The sequence below is a fragment of the Rattus norvegicus genome, chromosome 4 (genome assembly GCF_021556685.1).
Source record: "Rattus norvegicus strain SHRSP/BbbUtx chromosome 4, alternate assembly SHRSP_T2T, whole genome shotgun sequence".
NCBI lineage: Eukaryota > Metazoa > Chordata > Mammalia > Rodentia > Muridae > Rattus > Rattus norvegicus.
The window spans coordinates 13725429-13750555 of NC_141537.1; the positions used below are offsets into that span (position 1 = coordinate 13725429).

At 41.6% G+C, this 25127-nt stretch overlaps 1 protein-coding gene across 7 annotated transcripts in view; it reads left to right on the forward strand.

Annotated features, from left to right (window-relative positions):
• The window catches only part of Reln (reelin), a 420816-nt gene that overhangs the window by 113093 nt on the left and 282596 nt on the right, over window positions 1–25127 (forward strand). For all 7 annotated transcript variants that reach the window (XM_087655993.1, XM_087655991.1, XM_087655994.1 and 4 more), the window contains 1 exon segment: window positions 6890–7025. In XM_087655993.1, the coding sequence (XP_087512119.1) occupies window positions 6890–7025 (136 nt within the window).

A 25127-nucleotide genomic window follows, 5' to 3' on the forward strand; every position in this document is an offset into this window, starting at 1 on the left:
TAAAAGGCAGAAGCATTCCTGGGGGAAATGGGTTCATACAAGGTTTAGTCACAAACTTAAAATAACTGAAGACTTGTCAGGGAAAATGACGTCCCGGAAGGCACAGAGCTGTGTGTCGCTGCCTTAAAAAGGGATCATGGAGGCAAGTGTAGAATAATTAAAGACATCATGAGGTGAGCCTTGCAGAGGTGTGCGATCGATAAAGGAACCAGCTATGGGCTCCGCTCCTACCACAGCTTTCAGAAGACAATTATTGGATGGTAATAGACGAATAATCTAATGGCTCGTACAGCAATGGACTTCAAACAGCCGCACTTCCTAAACGGGATGGGCATATTAAAGTTCTGCTGATTGCTGGCATGGGAATTATACGTAGTCTGCAAATATCGTGTCCTTCAGCGATGTATGTAAAACATCCAAAAGGAAAGCATCCTGATGACGTGGGAAAATCACAACAGCTACGTCACTTAGTTGAACTTCACAATTTGTAAGGCCAACTCGTGTCCTTGTCCCAAGTCAGGTCAGGAGACCCACACACATTTACTTTTGCCAAGAGCCAAGTTCTCTTTGGAGTATTTACTCAAGGGAAGAAGTTCCATGTGAAATGTTTTGTGCGACAGTTTCCATATAGGCACAATAGTGAACATAAAAGACAGTTACTGTAATTGAATAACACACATGTAAATGCATGACGTACTTGTACACTTTATTTTCACTGGTTTTCTTCAGACACACAGCTTAATTAGACCCTACTGTTTCAGTTCTTTTCCTTTTATGAGTATGATTAAAACTCAACATGTCTTGTAAATTTAAAGTGTACATTTAAATTTATTACCATAGTCAGACTTCAGATATCTTAAGAATATGATTTTAAGTCACATTCAGGAATCACTCATATGGCATGCCACAGGCATTGAGGAGGTGGTGGTGACTACGGTGACCTGCATCTTGTGGGGCAACGGAAGCAGTTCTGGCTGCTGTCACTCACTTTCCGACAACCTTTGGGTGTGCCCTGGTTGTTGTGTCTGTGTCTGGGCCAAATCCTCTCTTCTTTTAGTTTACTTGCACAGTGTCTAGAACATTCTGGAGCTGAAGGAGGTCTTAGCAGTCCGGACCAGCATTTCCCACATGTCAGAATGAGGCTGGGCGGGGGCAAAGCCGACAAGGACTGCATATCTGCGGTTGCAAAAGCCGAGGGGAGTGTTTCGTGTCCTTGATGCTTCATGTGCAAAAGGAAAGTGTAACTTTCCCATCAAGACTCAGTACAACCATTCTGGCTGCTCACCAGATGCCCTGGTGAGAATCCAGGCTCCGCTTCTCACTGCCTTTTAACTGTGAGGAAACTTTTTGTCGTTCATATTCTTAGTATCCTGACTGGTAAGACTAATGCATCGGCGTCACGGTCCCAGGTCATAGGAGGAGTTTTTTTCTGCTGACATCTTTACTGTTCTATTTGTACATATGCATTACTTTCATGGTTTTTTTTCTTTTTCTTTTTTTTTTTTCGGAGCTGGGGACCGAACCCAGGGCCTTGCGCTTGCTAGGCAAGCGCTCTACCACTGAGCTGAATCCCCGACCCCTACTTTCATGGTTTTACTGTGCACCTATCAGTAGCATCCAGTTAGCACACACCTATTTCCCAGACAATTTATTTACGAGGTTAGTTTATTCTACTCTCCTCACTCAAGCCATGCTGGGTAGAGTCTGTCCTTATGTACAAAATAGGGTTTCTGTGACTATCAGATCATTCCTTTCTGGTTTCTATTGAATTAAATACAGTTCTGATGGTGGTTGCTCTGTGCAGTACTAGAAAAATAGGTACAGGAGGAACCCTGGTGCTTGCTGGCTAGGAGTCAAGTTCAACTCAAAGAAGGTGAACATCCTTCCAGAAGAATGGTACCCAAGGCTGTCCTCTTGCCTTCATATGCATCCCATGGACCCCATCCCATACATCCAGAGACACAAACATCTGGAAGAGATGTGTGGGATCATTTTTGGAGTAATGGAAAAGATATAGGATGTTTTGCATTATTACTACAAAGGCCATTCAGAAAGGCTCTGTTGGATACTTTTAAGTGGCATTGGAATTTTGATAATGTGAATAGTTTTAACCCTAAGCTTAGAATCCTAGATAATGTTAATGATAATACTAATGTTATAATTACTATATATAATTATACAAATGCACTAATTTAATTTATAACTATATGGTTACAGCATTTATAATATAATTATTTAATAATACCTAATAATAGTGTAATAATTTTCAAGTACTGGGTACAAATGATAATTGATGGGTAAGCTTTTAAAACTCCCTGTACTCAGGTTAGATGTACCCCTGAACAGTCAGGTTGGAGAACTACTGTCCTAGACAGCTAAGCAGGAACATTATTCTGTAAGTGCATGTATGTATGTGTATGTGCACATGTGTGTGTATGTCAGCCATATATAAGACATATATATGACGTGTGTGTGTGTGTGTGTGTGTCAGCAGCTTATAAATTTCAGTAAGGTAGTATGTGACATAGACATTGACTCAGTCCCTAAGAGGAATTTGGAGGAAAGAGAAGCTACTTGACCATGAGTCACATTACAAAGGTTTGAAACCTTAGCCTGCTCCATTAATTCCCTTCCCACATGATTGTAGCTGGAGCGTTCGTTTTCCTTTGCAGCCAGACTGAGTCACAGATGTGTCATTTCCACACACTGGGTCCCTGCTTCATGCTTGACCAAGAGGGGAATGGCAGTCCCTGAGTCATTGCTCTTGAGTCTGCTCTGGGAATGTCATCTCCCTGGGCGTCTCGTTGTCTCTCTAACTTCGTGGTTTCTCCGGATTGATGAATTTTGTCTAAGACGCAGCTTAAAATTGAAACGAGAAAATAATATCACTTTTACCTTGCAAAACTAGCTTGTTCTTTCATTTCTTAGATCAGGTGTGACTTGTTCTGATCAAAAGACATACATATGTCGTGCTTTATAATTTTTAAAGTTGTTTATGTATTTAAACAGAAAGTACTTCTCGAGTCTCTGTGATGGGTCATATATCATGCCGTCTGCCTGAAGACAGAGATTAAGGTGGACTGTCTCATGCGCTGTGGGGAGACAGTCACGTGCTATGATGGGAGAGCGGGTGAATTGCTGTGACGTGTAGGAGGGGCACCTACCCAAACGTGGGACTCGGGCTGTGAGCCCCATAGAAGCCTGTGAGGGTGAGGCCATGGCTGGTATACCCTACCTCCATGACTTCCCTCCTGGTCCTAACAAGCTAGATTGATCCTGTCCTTGAAGAGAACATCGGACTTAGCCTCTTAAAGATGAGAGGGCATATACTTCTAAGAGCGGTGACTGGCACTTAGAGCTCAGACCCAACGGGCAGTTTAAGGAGAACGGGAAGCCATATTGTGTTAAACACAAGGAGAGGTGGTGAGAGCTGCATTCTGCTGGAGGCTGACGGGAAGCCCAGAGAGGAAAGCGAGCTGGACATGGACCTTTCTGAGAACTCATTTTGGTAGACTAGGAGAGACATGGGGTACAGAATCCTGTAAGGCGCTGTTGTGGAATCCAAGGAAAAAATAAAGAAACCTAGAACAGTTTAGCAATGAGAATATCCCACAACAAAACAGAGCATAGAAATGTCAACACTGTAAATGGGAAAATGAGTTAATGAAAAATATGTGTTCTTAATCTCAAGGACTGAGACACCTTTCAAAGCAGGACTAAGTAAATTAAATATTTTATTATTTATTATTTATTAATTTATTTTATCAATTAGTGAATATTGAATATGTAGTTGCCAGAAGGATATCTGATTTCCTAAGGAAAGGAGGACGTAGTGAAAGAAAAGAAGCAGAACATTCCAGATGCCTTCTAGTATTCCGGGATTAAGTGGAAGGCTCAGCAGAAGCCTGGAGAGGAAAAAATGAGCCTGCATCCCTGTGTAGGATTTGTGAGGTAACAGAGAACAATTGAAGACCGTTTTAATTAGAGGGCATCATTTGTGTTGACATAGCAGAGGGACCTACTTGATATTTGAGGTGGGCAGTGTGGAAGGGTACAGGAAAGACTTACAGGCCGACTATGCTGAAGCTGAAGTTAAAAAGACCAGAGGAAAATCCAGAGAAGCTGAATTTGGCTTTGCACGTCGGTCATCTAATAGGGATTTTACCTTTGAAGGAAATGGCCTGTTTGCTGCCAAGCGCATGCCCACCTGCAGCTGCCCTTTTAGCACTTGTGGTATGATTAGTGCAACGGGAGAACTGAACTTTTGTTTTTCTGTGAATTTAAACTTGTCTTAAATAAAAAAAAAAACACATAGTAACAAAAAAGCTAAAACATTACCAGGATTAGGAAACAAAGTTTCAAAACTCGATTGTTTATTAAAGTTGTTGTTTTGAGCAAATAAAAGTAAATATTTGTACTTTTAATCAAATTATATTTAAGTAGCCACTTTAGGTGCACGTATTGACGATGTGAACGGGCTGAGAGATTTTTGTGGGAAATATTTAGAATATTATTGTATAAAATTATACTTAGAGACAGGAAGAGAAGCAGGATTTTTCATAAGCAGTCAGCTAGATGCACCATGGCGTGTTGCCTTATGTGTTGTTTGCTATGAGAATTAAACACTCCATGCTTTACATATGAAATCTAAATTTTTGTGTCCATTCACCAAAGTAGCAGTAGTGGATTCACCCCTAGGGACTGTGAGCTCCCTAAACATGGACTCCTGCCTGCATCTGTAGTACTAGATATGTCTCCTCCTGTCTCACAACGAATTCAGTGTACTTTAGATATGGGGGGCATAGAATTTCCTTTTGTTTAATTTGAGAGAAGACAAAGCCTTTGCTCAAAACCACAACTTTAATAAATAAGAGAATTTTGAAACTTAGTTTCCTATTCCTGGCAATGTTTTAATTTGTTAGTTAATATGTGGGGGTTTTTTTGACAAGTTTAAATTCACAGCAAAATGGCGTTTAAAAACTACCCATATAGCCCTTTCCTCTACACACTGAAAAAAAAGGCAAAAACTCACCTCTCTAGCTGACATCCTGTCCCATGGTGGCACATTTGTCAAGATCAATGACCCTGAACTTGGCACATCATTACCATCCAGAGCACACAGCATCTATTAGGTGCTACTCTGAGTATTTTATATCCTACGAGGTTTGAGCATTTACATAATGGCTGCAGTCCATTATTGAAGCCCTGTGTAGAATAGCCCCTCCGCCCTCAGACCCTGCGTTCTGCCTTTTCCCTTCTCCCTTGCCAGGCCCTGGTGAGCGCTCCTCTTTGAACTGCTTCTATAGGTTTTCCCTTTGTAAAGTGTGATACCTGGCTGGAATCAGACGTCCCGTAGCCTTTTCAGATTGCATTCTTTGCATCCTTATATAACTTGTTCATCATTTTCCCATTTTAGCTAAATCAGGCTCCGTTGCCTGGACAGATCACAGTTAATTTATTCACCTTCTCCTGAAAGTTACTTCTGAGTGTTAGGAATTATTAACAGATCTGCTTTAAGTGTGTGTGTATGTGTGTGGATGTTTGTGTTTGTGTGTTTGTGTGTATGTGAGTGTGTGTTTGTGTTTGTGTGTGTGCGTGTGTGTTTGTGTGTTTGTGTGTTTGTGTGTGTATGTGTGTGTGTTTGTGTTTGTCTGTGTGTGTGTTTGTGTGTGTGTATGTGCGCAAATATTTCACATGGGTGTGTGGAGAGGATAATCATTGTTATATGTTATGGTAAGAATATTTTTAGTTCTAGAAGAAAATTGTCTTCCACAGAGGGTGAAGATTTTTGTGACCTCAGAGTCCATGTTTCCAGCAGTCTTGTCTGTGTGGGATGTGGGCTGTTCTGATAGAGAGCTGCTATGTGGCTCTTGTTGTTTAACTGGAGTTTGGAGTAGTGTCTATTGTATCTTATTTGCCACATATACTTTCTTTGGTACAAAAACCTCTTCAGGTATTTTGTCTGTTTTCCGAATAGCTTGTTTCCTTACTGTTTAGTTTTTCATTCATAGTTCTTATCCGTGTTAAAATTAAGAGAACTTCTCTGTTACAAGGGACCAGAGACATCCCCTGATCCCTCAGCAGTTGCTGACTTTCCTGCTGAATTGGCATAGTGTTCTCATATTGAACATAAGCAAGGTCATAGAACACAGCCCAGGCAAGCCCATCTAAGAGGGACGTCATGCTGGATATCCCCACACATAGAGAAAAGCTGGCACATGGTGCAAACTACAGATTGACCAACACCCCTCATTCTGTTGCCACGACTGCTTTTATACCAACAGAGTCGCTAACTTGCACCCACTCTTTCCCCGTACCGCCAATGTGAAAATTAGACAGTAATACCATTATCTCTACTTTTTTGAGAGCTGTATTCTAGAAGTCAAACCATGTTTCCCTGAGAGTGAATTAGGCCCAGAGTATTGTTCCCCAGGTTGTAACGTTTCCAGTATGAAAATGGTGGCATTGCCAGGTAAATCTGATCTCCTCTGAAATACCCCTACAGAAATCCAAGTACTGTATGTGTCCCCCAGAGCACCTCTGTGCTAACACAGCTCCCAGTCCACTGTGCTGTGTGGTCTCCCGTGTCTCTGAAAGCTCCAAGAATCCAGACTTGTTGGTGCATGCTGCTCTGAGGGGATCCGGTAGACAAAGGCAAAGCCAGTTGTCTAGGGATGGCTTTTGTAAGCCATTTCATGATAATAATGTTTTAAATGATCAATTTACCGCTATCAAGGAAAAAAGAAAATTGCATAACTTATGGGAAGCCACTTAGCTTAATGAACCTTGGTATGAAATAAAAATGTTCAGAAGCTATCATGATGCCTTGGTGGGTAGGAAGGAGTTCATTTTGTTTTCTCTGTAACACCCCTGCTTCTCTGTCTCTCAGGGATCATGTCCGACCACCAGTTTGGTAACCAGTTTATGTGCAGCGTGGTGGCCTCTCATGTGAGTCACCTGCCTACAACAAACCTCAGCTTCGTCTGGATCGCCCCACCAGCTGGCACGGGCTGTGTGAATTTCATGTAAGTACCCACCGTGTGTGTGTGGCAAATCCCACCTTTCATGGCCTTACACAGAGTAATTACTTACGTTTATTATATCAGTAGGTCTCTCATCGAAAACATTAATCGAAGTGTTGGAAGACGTTGAAGCTGGCTTTTAAAGTAGTCGGTTTTCAGTCAAAATTTTATTTCGCACATTTGTGTGTAAGCACCATATTTATAAATTAAGTTCCAGCTGACAACAGTGCTGACTAGAATAAAGACAGAAGAACTGATGTGAGGAGGAGAGCGTGAGATGTTTCCCTGAAGGCTTCATTGAAGATGGGTGTTCTATCACGCAGTGTTGCAACAGCATTAAAACCACAGGGAACATGGTTCCTCTGGCTTCAGGGAGTTGAGTCAGGTTGCTCTGTGTTTGGGCGGGACATCATGGTTGTGGGAAGAGGTAGCACGGAAGATTGTACAATGCGTTGATGGGTGAGGTAAGGGAGAGAGAGTCGGGGAGAACAGTCACCTCCTCTCTTTAGCCACCTCCTACTTCCTTGAGTTTCTACAACTTCCCTAAATAGTGCTACCTTCTGGGGACCATACAATTCACACAGGAGCCCATAGGAGACATTTTAAACGAAAACCACAATTTTAAGACTTTACATACTTAACCATCTTAAATACCGCCATTATTAAAAGTGAATTTACTGGCTGGATGTGGTGGCACATGCCTTATCTCTGTGAGTTTCAAGGCCAGTTTGGGCTCCATTGTGAGTTCCAAGGTAGTCAGGACTATGTAGAGAGACCCTGTTTCAAAACAAAAGTATGTGATTTGTATGTAATTAATAACCATTTAGTCACTTTGTAATATAATCACATAGCAAAACCAAATTGCACCCCAACATAGTACAATACCTATTCAGCACTTTAGAAGCAAAGCTAAGAGAACGATGCCTTAGGTGCAGGAGCTGTGCTGCAGATGCATCCCCTGGAGTAAGCTTCCTCATGGCCAGTTGATCTCTACAGTTTAACCAGTTGTAGTTTTATGGAAGTTCCATCTACTGCTAAGGGAGGCATCTTGGATAAGAGGTGCGAGAGTCACTATCAGTGGGTGTGAGTTTTAGCATGTGGTTTGGAATTATGATGTCTTAGTAGAGTGACAGTAGTATGGTCTCCTGTAAGGTCCATGGACTCATTAGTTCTGGTCGATGGCTGGGTTTACAGTACTGGGCATGATTCCCCCCCTGCTGAGGGGGCTTTAAGTCTAAGTTGACGTCTGTTGGTTGCACCCAAGATAGGAGTGTCACTGTTGCCCCTTTAGGCAAATCCTGCCACGATGGTCATTGTTGTGCTTCACAGACAGTACAGCTAGGTAATACCATTGGTTGCTTCCTTCCCTTCGCCATTTACCTAGGGTCACAGATGGGGTGGAAAGATGGTGTGAGCCCGGGGAAACAGGAAGTCTGCTCTGAGACTGGGTCTCCTAGAAATGACGCCAAAGCTTAACCCAAGATGCCGCAACAATATGGCTACCTAAATAAGATCTGAACAATGACAACATGAATGGTTATTCTAAAATGCTAAAATGGAAGGGGGCATCTCAAGGGCTCCCACCCATAGACCATGATCTACATGACCTCCAATGACTGCTGAGAGGGAGAATTAGTCATTCCCGGGGTGGAGCCAACTTGTTGGTCATCCAATACCAAGTAGTCAGCTCTAAAATCATGTACACACAAGCAACATTAAATAGATTCAGCTGGTGTGTGTGTGTGTGTGTGTGTGTGTGTGTGTGAGAGAGAGAGAGAGAGAGAGAGAGAGAGAGAGAGAGAGAGAGAGAGAGAAATGAAAAAATGGCCATGACTTTGAGGGATGGGAAGGAAAGGCAAAAATAAAACGTGCTGAAGGAGTAGTCCTGTCCAAGCAGCAGGAAAGGGAATGTTATAAACTAAAATGAAAGCAGGTACAATCTTTCAGGGCTTCACACACCGCTTGGAAGATGATCACCAATTTAGCTTTGCTCTCTGACCGAAAGTGTGTGCTTAAAACCTGCTAAGCGAATTGCTACTTTTGTGTAACTAAGGCCAGCATGTCTGAGAGAACAACTAACCCAAGGAAGAATGCGTGTAGCTCACCAGGAGGAGAAGAAGAAAATGTGATCAGCAGGTGATTTGTGCAGGTAGAGGGTCTGGGGCAGTTCAGAACGTAAGATTCTCTCCTGAGCTCACTAAGAGGAGACTGGGAGGTTGAGTGAATGTTCTTCTCAACAGGACAGACAGCACACTGGTTCAAAGGCTTTGACGTCTCACTGTACCTCCTCCCTAACCTGCAGCCACCAGTCCTCCTCCTCCTTACCTGGCTTTTTACTCATGACCCTCATGAATTTGTCTTTATCTCTTAACATATGATCTTGTTCATTTAATTACCTTTTTACCACTAAAATTCAAATTCCTTGAAGTCAAGAATCTTTTCTTTACGACCTGCCCCAAGAGCCTAGAAGAGTCCTTGGCTCACAGTAGTTTCTCACTGAATGTTCGTCAAGTGTAGTAACTCACAGTTAGAAACAGCCATTCATCTCAAAGTAAGTTTAACTCAGAAATGTTCCCTGTCCAAAGGAAAGACAGGAACAAAAAATGGAACAGAGTCTGAAGGAAAGGCCCTCCAGAGACCGCCCCACCTAGGGATCCATCCCATCTGCAGACACCAAACCCCCACACTATTGCTGATGCCAAGAAGAGCTTGCCAACAGGAACTAGGTAAGGCTGTTCCCTGAGAGGTTCTGCCAGCACCTGACCAATACAGATGTAGATACTCACAGCCAACCACTGGACTGAGCCTGGGAACCCCAGTGGAAGAGCTAGGGGAAGGACTGAAGGAGCTGAAGGGGATTGCAACATCCTAAGAAGAACATTATCAACTAATTAGACCACCCAGAGCTCCCAGGGTCTAAACCAACAACCAGGAGTACACATGGAGGGATCCATGGCTCCAGATACATACGTAGCAGAGGATGGCCTTATATGACATCACCAGAAGGGGAGGGAGGCTTAATACCTCAGCACAGGGGAATGCTAGAGGGGTGAGGCAGGAGTGGGTAAATGGGTGGAGGAGCACCCTCATAGATGCAAAGAGGAGGGGGAAAGGGAGTACAGGATGGGGGGTTGTGGAGGGGTAACTGGGAAGGGGGATGACATTTTAAGTGTAAAGGAATAAAAAAATTAATGATGATGATGGTGGTGGTGGTGGTGTTGGTGTTGGTGTTGGTGATGATGATGTTGATGATGATGTCGATGAGATAATGATGTTGATGACGATGATGAAGATGATGATGACAATGATGAGGTTGATGATGAAGAAACAGCTATTTAGTAGACAGGTAAAACAGAGGTTCAGGCAACAAAGTGCATGAGACTGGTAAATACCGAAGGTCAAAGTTCATCACTAACCCTCTAGCCCTGACGGGGTCCCATTCAGTGTCAGGGTTTCCTACAGCCGTCCCTGGCACTGACTGCACACACTTCCTTCCTGTCTCTGTTCTGTGTGACCCAGTGAACAGTATCACAGTCATCCCATAGAGCCAGTCAGCATTTAATCTCATTGCCTTCTTCCTGGGAAAGTAGTTGTGTCTGAGCCTTCTGCTGCAGAGCCACTGCAGAAGTCTCATCACTTTGAGCCCACTTCTCCCTGCTCTGCCCTAGCCGTGGTGCCTAGCTAATCTTCTTAGGCACAATGATCATTCACTCAGAATTCGGAGAAGAATTGGCTCTCCTGAAGCCAAGCATTTGGCAAGGATCTGCAGTCTAGGCTAGCTAATGGATAAGCCCCGGGAAACCATCTTGTTGAGGGTGTTTTCCCTCCCAGCCCCAGGCTCCTGGAAGGATGACTCTAAGAATCAAATATATTTACAAATACCTAAGACATAAGCTTTGTCTGTTCCCCATAAGATCGTAGCTTAATATCCCCTTTATTCTAAGTTCTGTCACATGGCTGCTTACCTTTACTCAGCCCCCATGCTACGGACCTCCTCCATGTTCCTGGGTGAAAATCTCCTGAGCTTGGCTCTGTCCCTGCTTCCTACTTGAACTCCCACCTTTTATTTCCTGCCTCTGCTATAGGCCATTTAGCTTCATTTGAGAAGTGAAGTTTCCAAACAGACATAGGGGTTCCTTCTACACCACCTGCCCTTACCTCCCCAGTGCTGGGAGCATGACCAGCATGACCACGCCTTAGTTTTTACAACTTTACATGGGTGCCGGGGAACCAAACGTAGGTCCCAGGGCTTGTGTGGTGAGCATTTTCCCAACTGAGCCTTCTCCCCAGCTCCCGTTTCTGACTTCTTTTAATGTGTTTTTATTAGTCAACTCTATTACCTTGCTATACAGGTTTGAGGATTTTTTTTAATTTGTTTTTTAATTTTAAAATCAATTTACCTATTTGTTGGAGTGCCATGCTCTGTGTGTAGAAGACAGAGAATAGTTTGCAGGAGGTGTGTTAACTTCCACTATGTGCGTTTGTAGGTTGGAACTCAGATCACCAGGCTCGGTGGCAAGCACCTTTACTCACTGAGCCATCTCGCTGGCCCTAAATATATTTTCAGATAATTAAAGTCATAGGTTCCCATTCCACTTTCTCCCTTTTATTATTTTAATGCATTACTTGATGTCTTACAAAAGAAATTCAGTGACTAATATCTAGCATTAATTAGCGTGCACATGATATTTGTAAGCCTGGCAATTTACTGATAGTACACTCAGTTTTTTTTTAAAACTCCGTACAGCCAATTCATGATGAAATTTTTATAGTTCTAAACCAAGTTACTCACTTTAAAACATTTAAAAATTCTGCACTAAGAATTATATACATTTGAGCTGAAATTCAAGACAGTTCTATTATTTACTAAGTGTACCTTCTCAGTAAGGAACAGATGGCCTTCTGTCTGAATACTCACCAAATCCTGTGAGCTGCATTCACTGTCTCCCTTGTTAAAAGATAGCCAAGTAGGAGGCAGAGGCAAGGGCGCTCTGGGAATGGAGGGCCGGCTGTGCTGATGCATAGGCAAGAGGGCTACAGTTACTTTAGTGAGGCTGTTTGTCACAGGCTGAAACATTGTATACGTGCCACTGTCTCGCATCTTCCTCACATCCATGTCTTATGGCTGTAGTGCCTGCCTCTAGTTTTCTATTGGATTATAGTCTTCTGTGACTAGGAAGCCTCAAGTAAAAGGGGAGAACAAGAGAGGGAGGAAAAGAGAGGAGAGATAGACAAAGACGTAGATGGATAGGGAGGAAGGATGTAAGGGCGAAGGAGAAGTGAAAGGATGGTAGAAAGGAGTAAGACGTTTAAGACATTTAACCTTAGACATTATCAAAAGGGGGGAATGATAGTGCTTTCTAAAAATGTACCACATGCCTGCCATTCTTCTAAGTGGTTATTGTAGTTTAATCCAACAGTCCTCATATAATGAGACCCATTTTAGAGAATTGGTGTCCACAGTCCCAGGTGAGCACGTTGAAGAACTAACCAGAATTAACTCTGTGAGCAAAACAACATAGGATAAAAAGTCATGTTTCCATACTTCTTCTGCCTTTAAGTGATTGCTTCTGTTTTATTATGGAAAATAACCATATTTATATCATTTAAGTCAGATAGAGTTTTCAGTGTAGCATTAGAATCTTTTCCATGTGGCCAGCAGGTGTTTCCTACTATGTTTGTCATGCATGATGAGATTAAAAGCAGCAAAATTACCCAGTTCATCCAAATACCAAGAGGCACAAAACCTGAAAATAAAATAAACAATGAACTGAGATATTTTCTATTTAAGACTGTGAGCACTAGGGGTTGGGGGGTAAATTACTTGGCCAGTAAAGAGGAACCTGGGATGGGCCATATTTGCACATTTGATACTTCAAAGGAAATAACTTCTAGAGGGTTTTTTTTAAGTGCTCTAAACAAGAAGCAAAAGATCATTTGAAAAATTGAAGACACTAGCAGTTTCTGAGCACCTGACAGGCTTGAAACAGAACGGATGCAGAGTTCTGAATTGCCGCACGAGTATCCCTGGTGCTTTTAATGTTTTGATGGGAGCCATTCCAGCTGCCTGGAGAATCCCTTAAGAAAGACCGTAGTTGGTTGTCCATTTATTTCACTCATCTGAAGGAAGCCCCACAATTATATTTGCTTTGTGGAAACATCTGGAATACAACAGGACTCCGCGTTCACGGGTCTGATGGGAGTTCATTGTGCCTCAGACCAGGGCATCAGCAGTTGACGTATATGGATTCTTCTTGGATCTCAAGATTGCATGCAGTTCGCTGCAAAAAAAAAAAAACCATAAATTACTTCTCCTGTAAGTTGGAAACGATTGTATCCCTACTGTGAGATAAAACTACATATGCTGTTTTCTGAATAAGGAATTTCATCTGTAAATCACAATGCTCTTTTTCCCCCTGATGGTCTGATTTTCTTTTTTTAAACACATCCTACAATTTGAGTCAATTATTTTAGTGCTGCTCAAAAAAATGTGCCTGTGAATGACAAGATGAAAAGTATATTATTCATCCGTGGAGGGAAATGTCGGAGCCCTGGCTGCTAGTTCTCGCCTCCCGCAGGCCTCTGCTTTTTATCAGAGTTGCACAGCCAATTAGGCTGGACTGGGTGACAGTCTAAGTTCAGGGACTAACATGTACTCTCACAGATCAGCGCCTTGGCAAATGAGGTCAGGATGCTTCTTGGGGATTTAATTTTTAATCGAGAGGAGAATGGTTGGGATAAAATATATACATCAAACTCCCAAGATGGGTCGAAGGAACCGTAATTCTTACATTAATGACATAGCATATTTTAAAAGTTTGACAAATACTCGAAAGACAAAACAGCTGTCTTCATTTTTCTCTTCTCATTTCCTGTGGTTCTTCCTTCTTCCTTCCTCCAAAACAAACCACAAAATAAGCCTCATTGAGTCTATTGGGATCATCTACCGGGGTCTCCACACGACCTTTGCACGGGCCACATGACCATCAGAGACATATCGCTCAGTGCTGGAGACACAGATGCTTCTGCAGAATTCTATCCCAGGGCCAATTGCTGCACTAGTGAATTTGTTTCTTCTTGAAAAGACCTGGTTTTCTGATGCTTTTTGGCTTCTCCTGATAAATCTAAAAGGAAAAGCAGTCTGTGAAAAACACTCTCCTCCCTCTTACTTAGTTTCCCTTGTTGGAAGGTCTGTGAGGAAACTCAGTCCAGAGCCACATCCATTCTTCTCTGCATGCCCTGGAGCTAAGGCAGACTGACACCTGCACTTGACATATCCTACTTGGAACCCTTTGGAAAGTTTGTGAAAGCAGAAAATCAAAGTCTGCTCACTACAGGCTTGTGTTCCAGTGAAATGCCCCAGACTCTAACAGAAATGTGATGTTTGTGGTGTCTCGTAATTTTAGAATTAATTTTTATCCACTTTTCCGAAGCCCATAGTGACTTTCAACCCAAAGTGGTAAGACATTTAAAATTAGCAGTGGCAATGATGTTGGAGAAGCAGGTAAATACATTTTCCCAGGGTAGCAACATTCAGTGGTTTGTCAGTGTCTGGTCACTCGTCAAACAGTAGGAGTGCAGCAACCCCAGTGAGCTAGGTGACCCAGTGACCTAGATGACCCAGTGACCTAGATCAAGTTCCCTCTTCTGAGCTTGACTCACCATAGCCTCGCCAATCAGGATGGGCTTGCCTGAAAGCTTGTTACCTACTGCTCACTGTAAATTCATCTCTAGTGCAGCCCTTTTCTATGACCTTAAACATGGCTACGTAATGCAGCCAGGTATGAGGGGCGAGCATTGTCGTGGGCTGCCTTCTCTTACCATTTCCTCTTTCTGTTCCCATTCTGCCAATCCTCTGCCACATGTTTTAGCCCCTACACTTTGTAAGATGTGTGCTTGCCCATGAAAACTTACCTCCCTGTGCCTGTTATTTAAAGTGAGCTCATTTGGTGGACGAATCATAATGAGTACAAGAGCAGTAATGGGGTTCAGAATGGCATTGGATGGTGGTGGTGGTGGTGGTGGTGGTGGTGGTGGTGGTGGTGGTGGTGGTGGTTTACTTGTATTACCAGTAAACACACTATCTTTCCTTTATGGAGTGTGTGCATGCCAGCACCCTAACCCCCGATATGTTCTCCAAGCTAACAGGTCCTGAAGGGATAGCGTGAATAAAATTGACTCAAACATGGTCCTTTTAGCCACTGACCTATACTTCATTCATCCTATGGTACAGTGAGAAGGGGATCTGCGAAGACAACATAGTAGCAGGAAGGTGCTTGAAATGTGGACCGAAAAGGCCTAGAAAAAAAGTTACTGCGATTAGTTTCAAATGCATTCCGGTTATGTTTGTAGAGGACTTCTGGTATCCTATCATAGAAGATCAAGCTGACATAGCAGGAATTTTCCTGCTAAAATCATATAGAAATTGTCACTAAGGCAGAAACCTTTGAGACTTGTGAGACCAGCAAGCACCAGGTTCCAGAAGAAAAGAGGAAGACTGAGGTTGACTTAAGAGCAAGAGCTGGGGCTGTCATGTCTGACATATTTCAACCCAGACTTGGGCCCAGGCTTGATTTACTAACTCGTGTAGACTGGAGGTGTGAGAGCTTCTTTAGAGATAGAAGGAGGTTTAAAACAAAAAGGAAGAGCTGGACTAGGTGGACCCTGTGAAGCATCCATTTTCTGGAAACACAGAGGGAAAAAATGAAATCTGTTATTGGCTTGGAGAAACCCGTCAGGATATGTCACGCCTAAGATGCTGAAACACCGACATGTGAAGAGCAGCTGTGATAGTTAATACTGACCGTCCTCCTCACAGGAGCTGCCACCACCGAGGAGACAAGCCTCTAACCACGCACGGAAAACTATTCTGAGGAAATTAATTGAGGTGGGAAGGCCCACCCTCAGAGTAGATGGTACCATTCTCTGGGCTGGGGTCTGGATTGCATAAAAAGAAAACAAAAGAAAAATGAAAACCAGTATCCATTGCTCTCTTCTTCCTGATGAGAAGGGATATGAAGTGATCCAATGCTCCAAGCTCCCTCCAGCATCGACTTCCCCACAACAATAGGCTGTGCCTGAACTATGACCCCCAAATAAGACCCTTCTCCTTCGAGTTGCTTTTTTCAGGAGATATACATACATAAATAAGTACACACACACACATGCACATACACACACATATACACACACATACACATGCACATGCACATACACACACACATACACATGCACATACATACGCACACATACACACACATGCACGCACGCACACACACACATGTACATACACACATATACACACATACTTATATACACACATACATACACACACATACACATACATACACATAACTTACATATACACATACATACACACACGTGTGTGTATATATTTATTGTATATTGTATATGTGTTTTGCATGCCACATACACATACATACATACATACATACACACATATACATACATACACACATATACACACACATACACATACACACATACATACACACACATACACACATATATACATACATACACACATATGTGTGTGTATATATTTATTGTATATCGTATATGTGTTTTGCATGACATGCCTGTTTGTGTGCCGTGTGCATACAGCCCCCTTCAAGGCCAGAAGAGAAACAAAAGGTAATGAGCTGCCATGTTGGGACTTGGGAATTAAACCTGGGTCTTCTGGAAGAGCAGCCAGCATTCTTAACTTCGGCCCCTTAGAGCAAAGTAACTAACACAGCAGACAGTGGCTTTGCATCCATTGCATGCTACAAAGCACAGTGTTAAGAAGCTAGCCTCCAGTGGGAATTTGAGAAGGAGATAACACAAAGAATGAGAAGGGCCAAGCTTAAGGAGAGAGTGTGAGGGGGAAGTGTTAGGAATAAGGGAAGAGCGAATGTCTTTCCCACCTAAGCGAGATTAAATCGGCAGTGATACAATGATAAGCCTTCCGAATATTGCCACAGAAAATACCAAAGGCAACTAGAGAAAAGCACATTACATGGAAATCAGAGGAACAGTGGTCTTCTTGTCTGAAGACAAAGGAAAGATATCTTCAATGAAGTGAAGGAGACCAGCCATTATCCTGGGGTTGTGTACCTGGAGTATGACAAATGGGAAAGCAAAATGAAGATATTTCCAAAACTATAGCTGAAGATTTTTACTGCACAGACCATGTAGAAGCAAGATTTTTTTAGACAATGTGCATTAGGTAAAAAGATAAATCAAGAAGAAAGGTAGAAATCCAAAACTTTCCTGGGTGTGACACACTCTCGAAGAGCAAAGCCATGCGGCCAGTGTCTAGATGCAGAAGTAATTAGTCAAGTGCACACCCACACCTGCTTTAAGATGGCTTTTTACAGCAACGAATAACTGATCTACGGGGCAACACAGTGTTTGAATTTGAAGGAAGAAGTGTTAAGTGCCTTCAAAGTAACCTGAAAGACCATAGCTTCAGTTAAAGGTGATGGTTAAACCTGTATGTGTTTAACATGGACATGAAATTAGAACTTTCAAAGCAGGAAGTCGGGCTTGGGAGGGGATTAAACATAATGTAATTAATCCATTACAATAAATGAAAAGGGCAAGTTTAAAAATTAGGGAAGCCTAAAAGGTCCTGGCACAAGCCTGAGTTTCATCAACAATGACAACCTCAAGCAGGTGATCCTTTCCGTTTGAAAATAGCTTGGAGAGAATGTCACTTCAGAACGGCAGGGGTATGTCGCTTCTGAAAGTCAAACCTAAGCATGGTGCCACAAAACAAAAACAAACAAACAAACAAAAAAAAAGAGGGGCCTGCCAGGCGAGCACCATCAAGTAATCAGGCATTGCTACATTAACCGGAAAATAGTTCGCATGTAATTAGAGCTTAGAGATAACCACTGAAGAGCAGGGTAGCTTCACGTAAACAGAGTTAAGGGAACATGGAAAGGGGAAGACGTGGCAGAGTGCTCGGTACATGTTTCCGGTATTTAAATTGCATACATCGTGATAAAACTCTTTAAAACATTTGTGTTAGAAAGATGAACGGTAAACTACCGTGCTGGAGCAGTCCCAGGACAAAGGGAACCCTTCCAAAGGCCTGCTGGGGATTGAATTAGTAACTGTGATGGAAAATATTTGGAGATCCCTACAAGAGAAATCTTCAGTGTGGGACTACCACATGCCCCTGCAGCCCTACCTGTGCACGGCCACAGGTGATAAAGTCAATACGGTGAAGGGACGCCTCCACCCCTGCGTTTAGTGCAGCGTTCTTCACGGTGGCCAAGGTGTGGAAGTAACTTGTATCCACCAACAGACAGAAGCTGTGTGAAATGCATGCATACTGGGACAGAGTTAGGGGTTTGTAATGGGAGCCAATCTGGAAGAAAGCCTGACACAGGCAGTAAGTCGGGCTCAAACCCAAACAGCACACGGTGACCCTCGTACGCAGAGTTGCTGAGTACTTGTGGGATCCTGAAAAGAGGAAGAAAGGGGCTTTGGGTGTGGTAGGAATAGAGGGTTGCTGATCAAATGACCCAACATTTCAGATAAAAGGAGTAGGTTTTGTGATCTATTGTACAGCAAGACGGGCAAACACAGATGATTGTATCGTGACATATTTCAGAATAACTGAATTTCCAGCGCTTCACCGTAGAACGTAAGGGAGCAATTATTGATACACTTGATTTAATTATACAGTATCATATGTGCGCTCTAAGACAGTGCCACACAAGTGAATACAATATGATTTCATCAATCTGATATGATATCAATCAGAGATTAATAAATATTCACAGTTGATCGCAAATGCACGATATATCAGAAGATTATGCCAAAGATTTAGAGCCCACACTCCTGGCTCCCTCCAGTCATGCACTGCTAACAGCAGGCTATAGAGTGTGTCAGCTGTCTCGGGGAAATATCAATTTGGTCATTTAATAAAAATCTCTCAGCAGCTTAAATTTTATGATTTACAGTTCTCTCACGGTGTCAGGTTCTTCTAAGTATTAATTCTGATATTTGATATCCTAGAGCACAAATACGTCTACAGTTTACTAGACTGAAGTCCTAGTTTGGATTGCTGTCTGGGCCAGCAGAAATTCAGACGTTAATACTATTGACTGTGCTTTTAAATCAAATGGCCCACGTCCGAGGGAAGGATTGTTGTGGAATTCTATCGCTGATTGTTTTATTGAGGACTTACTGCTTTTAGAGTCTTGAAGAATTCTAACACGTGAAGCACAATGTCTGGACATAGAAGATGGTCACACAATTAAGTCAGCCTAAGATCAAAGTCCTTCTGTTTATGAAATAATCATTGAGCAACAACACCAATGCTGATCAGCCCTGGGCTAGAGTCGAGTGTGAGTGAGACCATAGCCCCCGTCAGCGTTCGTGGATGGGACTGTGACGGCAGGAGCACCAATAAATACTCCAGGCTGCATAGTTCAAAGAGCAACAGTCTGGGTTTTGGAAGAAAGACAAACAGCAGAAAGGCTTCTAGCTAAAATCATACGCTGTAGTTGCGGGGAAGCGATGGCGGTGGGTCCCTTAACCAGACCCCTGTTTTAAGCAGATAGGTTGCGAGTGTCTCTTAAGCTGAGCTGCATGAGCCTTTCTCCTAAATCCCCTGCAGGCATTAATGCTCAGATTGGAGATGGCACCCTTATTTGCTGAGTGCAGAGATGGTTACAAAAGAGCTTTGCTCACTTTGAGGATAAAAGCTGGAGTATACTTCAATTTTGGTGCCTGCCTGGCTCATCTCGGCACCATAATAGTGATTTGGCTCAAAACCAAAAAGTAGCAAGTCAGTACTTACATGTCTATGGATCAAAATTAGGTGAAAAATTGCTGCTTCTCATCTCCAAAGCTATTTGCCGCACATTTTATAACCCTCAAGATGCCTTTTGTAATATGTGATAACACAGCCAACTGCAGCATCTGCCTGGAACGAGATTACTTTAATTATGGACTCAGTGTCCTATTTTCTGCAAGTGATCCCCAGAGACGGACTTCCTGCCGAAGGAGAAGGTGGAAGGATGCACATTAAAGCCCAGTGTCAGCCGGGAAGACATGGGTACCCTGTCACAAGGGCACCCATAGACTGCCTGCATTGTCCTAGGCTGCACTGCGATGGAGGAGTCCGAGTGATAGGTTTTTAATTATTCTAGCATCTGCTGTTAGGACTCCACATGGTAAAAGCAAGATGAGCTTATCAGGGACAGCACCTCAAGGCGAGTCTGCAGGAGACAGACTGTATGAAAGCAGTGTTGGTGTCATTCAAACTATCATTTATGTGGTTTTTCTCAACAAACAAAAAGTGGCTTTCTAGTCACTCTCACACTAAAATTATTGGATAAAACATACTTTCCTCCCCAAGCTGAAGAAGAACGTGTTTTGTTAGTTTGTTTGATTGTGGTTAGAACACAAAGCTAAGTCAGTGGTTTGCCAGGCAGGTTCTAGGTAGCATTAGATACCTCATGATTAAGACTCCTGTGCCACTCAGAATGAGTTTCATTGAGAATCAGTGTGGACAGCTCGTGTAGGTCCCCAGAAAGATTTGTAACTTTCTACCGACTTAGCAGTATAAATGGTGGCTGAGAGGACGTTGTTACCTTGCTTTCATTCATCCCCGGAGAATCAGTGTCCTTGGTGAGTGGCTTCATGGGGAGCCTTTTCAAAACCATAACCTGCACCCACATTTGGGTTACTTGGGATTCCATCTGACTTCTCAAAAAAGTATAACTTAAAAAAATATATAAGTGTATTTTTTAAGGTTGAAGATTATAGAAGACTTATTATGGGAATTAAGTTTAAACTTTACAATAAACATTTAGGCCAGGATTTGGCATGGAATGATTTTCTGTGGGGGAAGAAAAGTCCAAACCACCACTAGCAAACAAATATACCTACCTACAATCACATTAGGTAAAAATTAAGTACTATTAATATTTATGATTTAATAAGGAAAATAAAAGCAATATAGAAGGGAATTTTAAGTGTAAATCTAAGGCACTGAAATCAATATCTGGTACTTTCTTATCTGTAATATACACCCCATACACCAGAGAAAAATTTAAATGTGTTGAAATTGTTAGACAGAGATGTTTGTCCTGTGTAAATCTTTGTCCATGGGTAGTTAAGTCTGCATCATTTGTGTGTCAGTGGAGCTCCTAAGGAGAAAAGGCCTGCGCTCGTTTCTATGTTAGCTCCTGTGTTAGGAAGGAGAACACTTTACATCTGCTGGAAGTGACCACACAAAGTCATCAGCCAAAGGAAATAATCGATAATTCTTTTGCTTTATTGCTGACTGTGGAAATGCACATTTCTGTACTTTATGCAGCAACCCTCGGATTCGCTACTTAGTTAAATATTCCATGTCAAAAGGGGTGGTTCGCGGCATCTTGCTGTCATTCTTTAAGGATCAAAGAAAATCCATTTTCTCTGAATATTTGTTCTGTAATTTCAATTCTGTATTACATCCAGTAGCTTCAAATTAAGCTTTTTAAGTTTTTAATCAAGAGTAACATTTGGAATATAAGCTCATTTTTCTTACTACTGTTTTCAGAAATTATGCCTGGGTATTATTTTTTTGACTATTAAGTTATTACTACTGTCTTTTTTGTCTTTCCTATTTGAGTTTAATATAAAACACCTTGACTTTTTAATTAAAACATTATAAAAGTTAGCAAATATTTTTCAAGAAACAGATTTTGCTTAGAACACTTATCCATGACACTAAATATCATTTCCTTACAAACATTCTAAGATATTATTTCTGATGATTAAAACAGTATTTGTTTATTCTTAAATATTACATAATCAGTACTTTGATGTGCATAGACACACATGTCTACTATCTCAGACACCAGAATAGTACCTCAGGGTGTACACATGTGCCAGATAAATGTATGTTTGCTCAATTGTGATTGTAGTGAATTTGGGGTTCTTCCGTCTATTTTATTTTTAATATAGCTTTTTATAAAAGAGAAAGTAAAATTTACATAATGCACACTTTCCCCAATAAGCATCCATCTACTTCGGCATCTAGATAGTGTCCTGTTATGTATCTATACTACAATGTGTTTAGTCAGATTTCCATATGTAGGCATTGTGTTGGTTTCTGATGGTTCACTGTTTATGGTGGACAACCTTGTAGTTAATTTTTTTTGCATACTACTTATGAAAATTTATTATTCTTACATTAAACTTAACTATGAATTCATTCATTAAAAAGCTGAGTTATTCATAAACCTGTATTTTCATGGTTTGCTGAGGTACACAAAGAATAGTAGTATTGATAATTATTTCCAAGCTAAATGTCAGCATCCTAATTATTTTTATAATCATCTTGGTATCACTTTAACAACATTTGTATCATCTTGTAGTATTTCCTACTCCTTTATGAAATTTCAATAATCACTTTAAGATGTTTGCTTTCAACTGAAGGCAAACATTCTGTTTCCAGAGCCCCATGGAATGAACAGTGTTTCGGTTGACAAGTCAGTAGAATGAGCTGTTTGATCTGACTGCACGTGCACACACACCACATGCATGCATGCATGCACACACAAAAACACCAAAAAAACCCATGCATACACACACATACATAAACACACATACACACCATGTGGACACACATGCACAGGCAAATACACATGCATACACACACATACACAGTACACATACAGACATACAACACATGCAAGCACACAGGTATATGCATACATGCTACATATAAGCATGCACACACACACTATACACACACCACATGCATACACATGCACACATAGTACATACACATACATACACATACACACATGCACAAACATATACACGTATGCAGACACAAATACACACACACGGATCACACACATTCATACATACCCACATACCAAACATACCTGCATGCACATACACACACATGTTCAAATGTTTATTACATTATTGTTTAATACAATATCCTTTTATATAATAAAATACAAATTCACCAGTAAATGGGATTTGGCTTTATTGTACAAATATTGACTTTCTAAATACTCACTTCTGAGTGAATGTACTTGCTTATTAGAGCCTTTCAAATTGTCACTAGCTTATTAATATTCTTTTATGACATTATTTTCATTTTTCTTTCCTTTCACATTGTATGTTGTCTTCTCTGTCAAAGTAAAATTTTAATATCAGGATCTTTCAGCTTTTTCCGAAAGCATTCCAACAGCTCTTCTCTGGAACAGTCTAGTTTCTGTACAGACATGAACATGGCCACGGTTAATGCCAACCATTTTTTTCTATTTGCAAGAAAATTCACACTGAACTTTCTCATCAGTGCTGCAGTCATCTCCATCTTCATCTCAGGTTTCGCTGAAGTCAAAGTATATTATTCCTCCAGGGAAAGAAGCAGGCTGCCTGTGTGCTTGTATCCTTGGTTATCTGGCTGCCCTTGCTCTCAAGTCACTGGTCCATAAATCTCCCAGAAGCATGAATCCACAGAGAAGTATTCGAGTGCATTAGTGCCTCTAGACTTTCCAGGATCATCTGAAGACACGGCTGAGCAGGGTAGCCAAACCAGGGCCTGTGTGAAAATAGTGTAAAGAAATGTGGGCCAGGAACATAATCTGAGATGTGTCACACAGTGTTGCTCTGAGCTACTGCACCAACAGAGTAAAAAACGATGAAGGGTCGAGTCTCCGAGAAGACAGTGCCATGTGGCTTGCCCAGTGTCCAGAGGACAGGCAGTGGTGACTTCACAGGCCACTGTCAGGTAACTAAGGATAATATTAGATAAAAACAGTTTCCTTGTAAGATTTACATCCTATCGTTGCTAAAGAAAACCTTTGAAAGTGTATGTATCCATGCATGTGTACATGTGTACACGTATGTATGCATTCAGGGGTGTGTGTGTGTGTGTGTGTGCATGTGTAGAGAAGGATAGCTACTGATATGCACTGTAAATCATGCCATTTTCTTTAGGGAAGATGAACTTTCTGCATATTGAATTTTTTACATTTTTATGCAAACTAAAAGATTATTTGCATTTACCTGATTCTATTTAAATGTAAGAAATTTGAAAGCTATAGTGCCTTTCTTCTGAGTGTACATAGAAAAAAAAAATGAAAGTTCTGGAGTGGGCTAAAGTAGGTTTTTTCCTAGTTTCAAAACCTTACCATGTAACAGCTTCATTTAATGCTTCCCAAACTGGCAACATAGGAGCGTTTGTGAAAGAATTGACCAGAGGGATAACTGCCCACTACATTTGAAATTCATTCTTATTTCCCATTTATTCAGAACTTTCTAGTACAGCAGGGTTGAGGACGGGCTTGCCTTTCAACAATTGGTGTGTGTAAGAAGTTGCTGAGTGTGGAAGGTCTCACCTAAATCCAGAATCATGAAGGCCCCTGCAAGGTCAAGGCCAGCCAAAGACTTTGTCTCAAAGATCAAAAGCAGCAGACCAAATGTACTTTAAAGGGCTTCTTATGGAGATTTCCATATAACCTAGTTGCAGTATGTACTATTTTAAAAGCCCGAGTATAAACTTGGACTTACAGAGTATCTCTTTAGCACTTCTGTCAGATCACAAGAATGACTTTTTACAACTTGTTTCCTCATATGTATTTTATTTTTCAATATAAAGCTGTCACAATATCTAATATCTAAAGCATTTAACAAAGAGGTCCTGTCTGTGGAAAGCTTGCATTTCTAGACACATCTAGAAAGGTTCACAAGCTGGGAGACTATGCCACCATCTTACTTTGGGGAAAGGCACTTACTATTTTTAAAGTCAGTGTGGGTATGCACAATAGTGTGAACTCTCTCTGTGACTCTCTAACCAACTGAAGAGATGGTTGCTTTTATTTAGCCCCTTTTCTTCAAATTTCCTTAAGAGAAAAATCAAGATGAATGGATTTAGTATATACCCCTGGATGTATTTTTCTCATTCGGTTTATTTCGAGGCTTCAGATAGGAAGGATTGTAGGTATTATTAAGCAAACAGGGAAGCTCGCCAGAGGATCAGACGAGAAAACACGCCCCATATGGAGGAGGAAACATTCCAGTGGCCTTCCAAGGAAACATGCACATCTTCACCACCGACCTGAAGCAGAGGAAAGT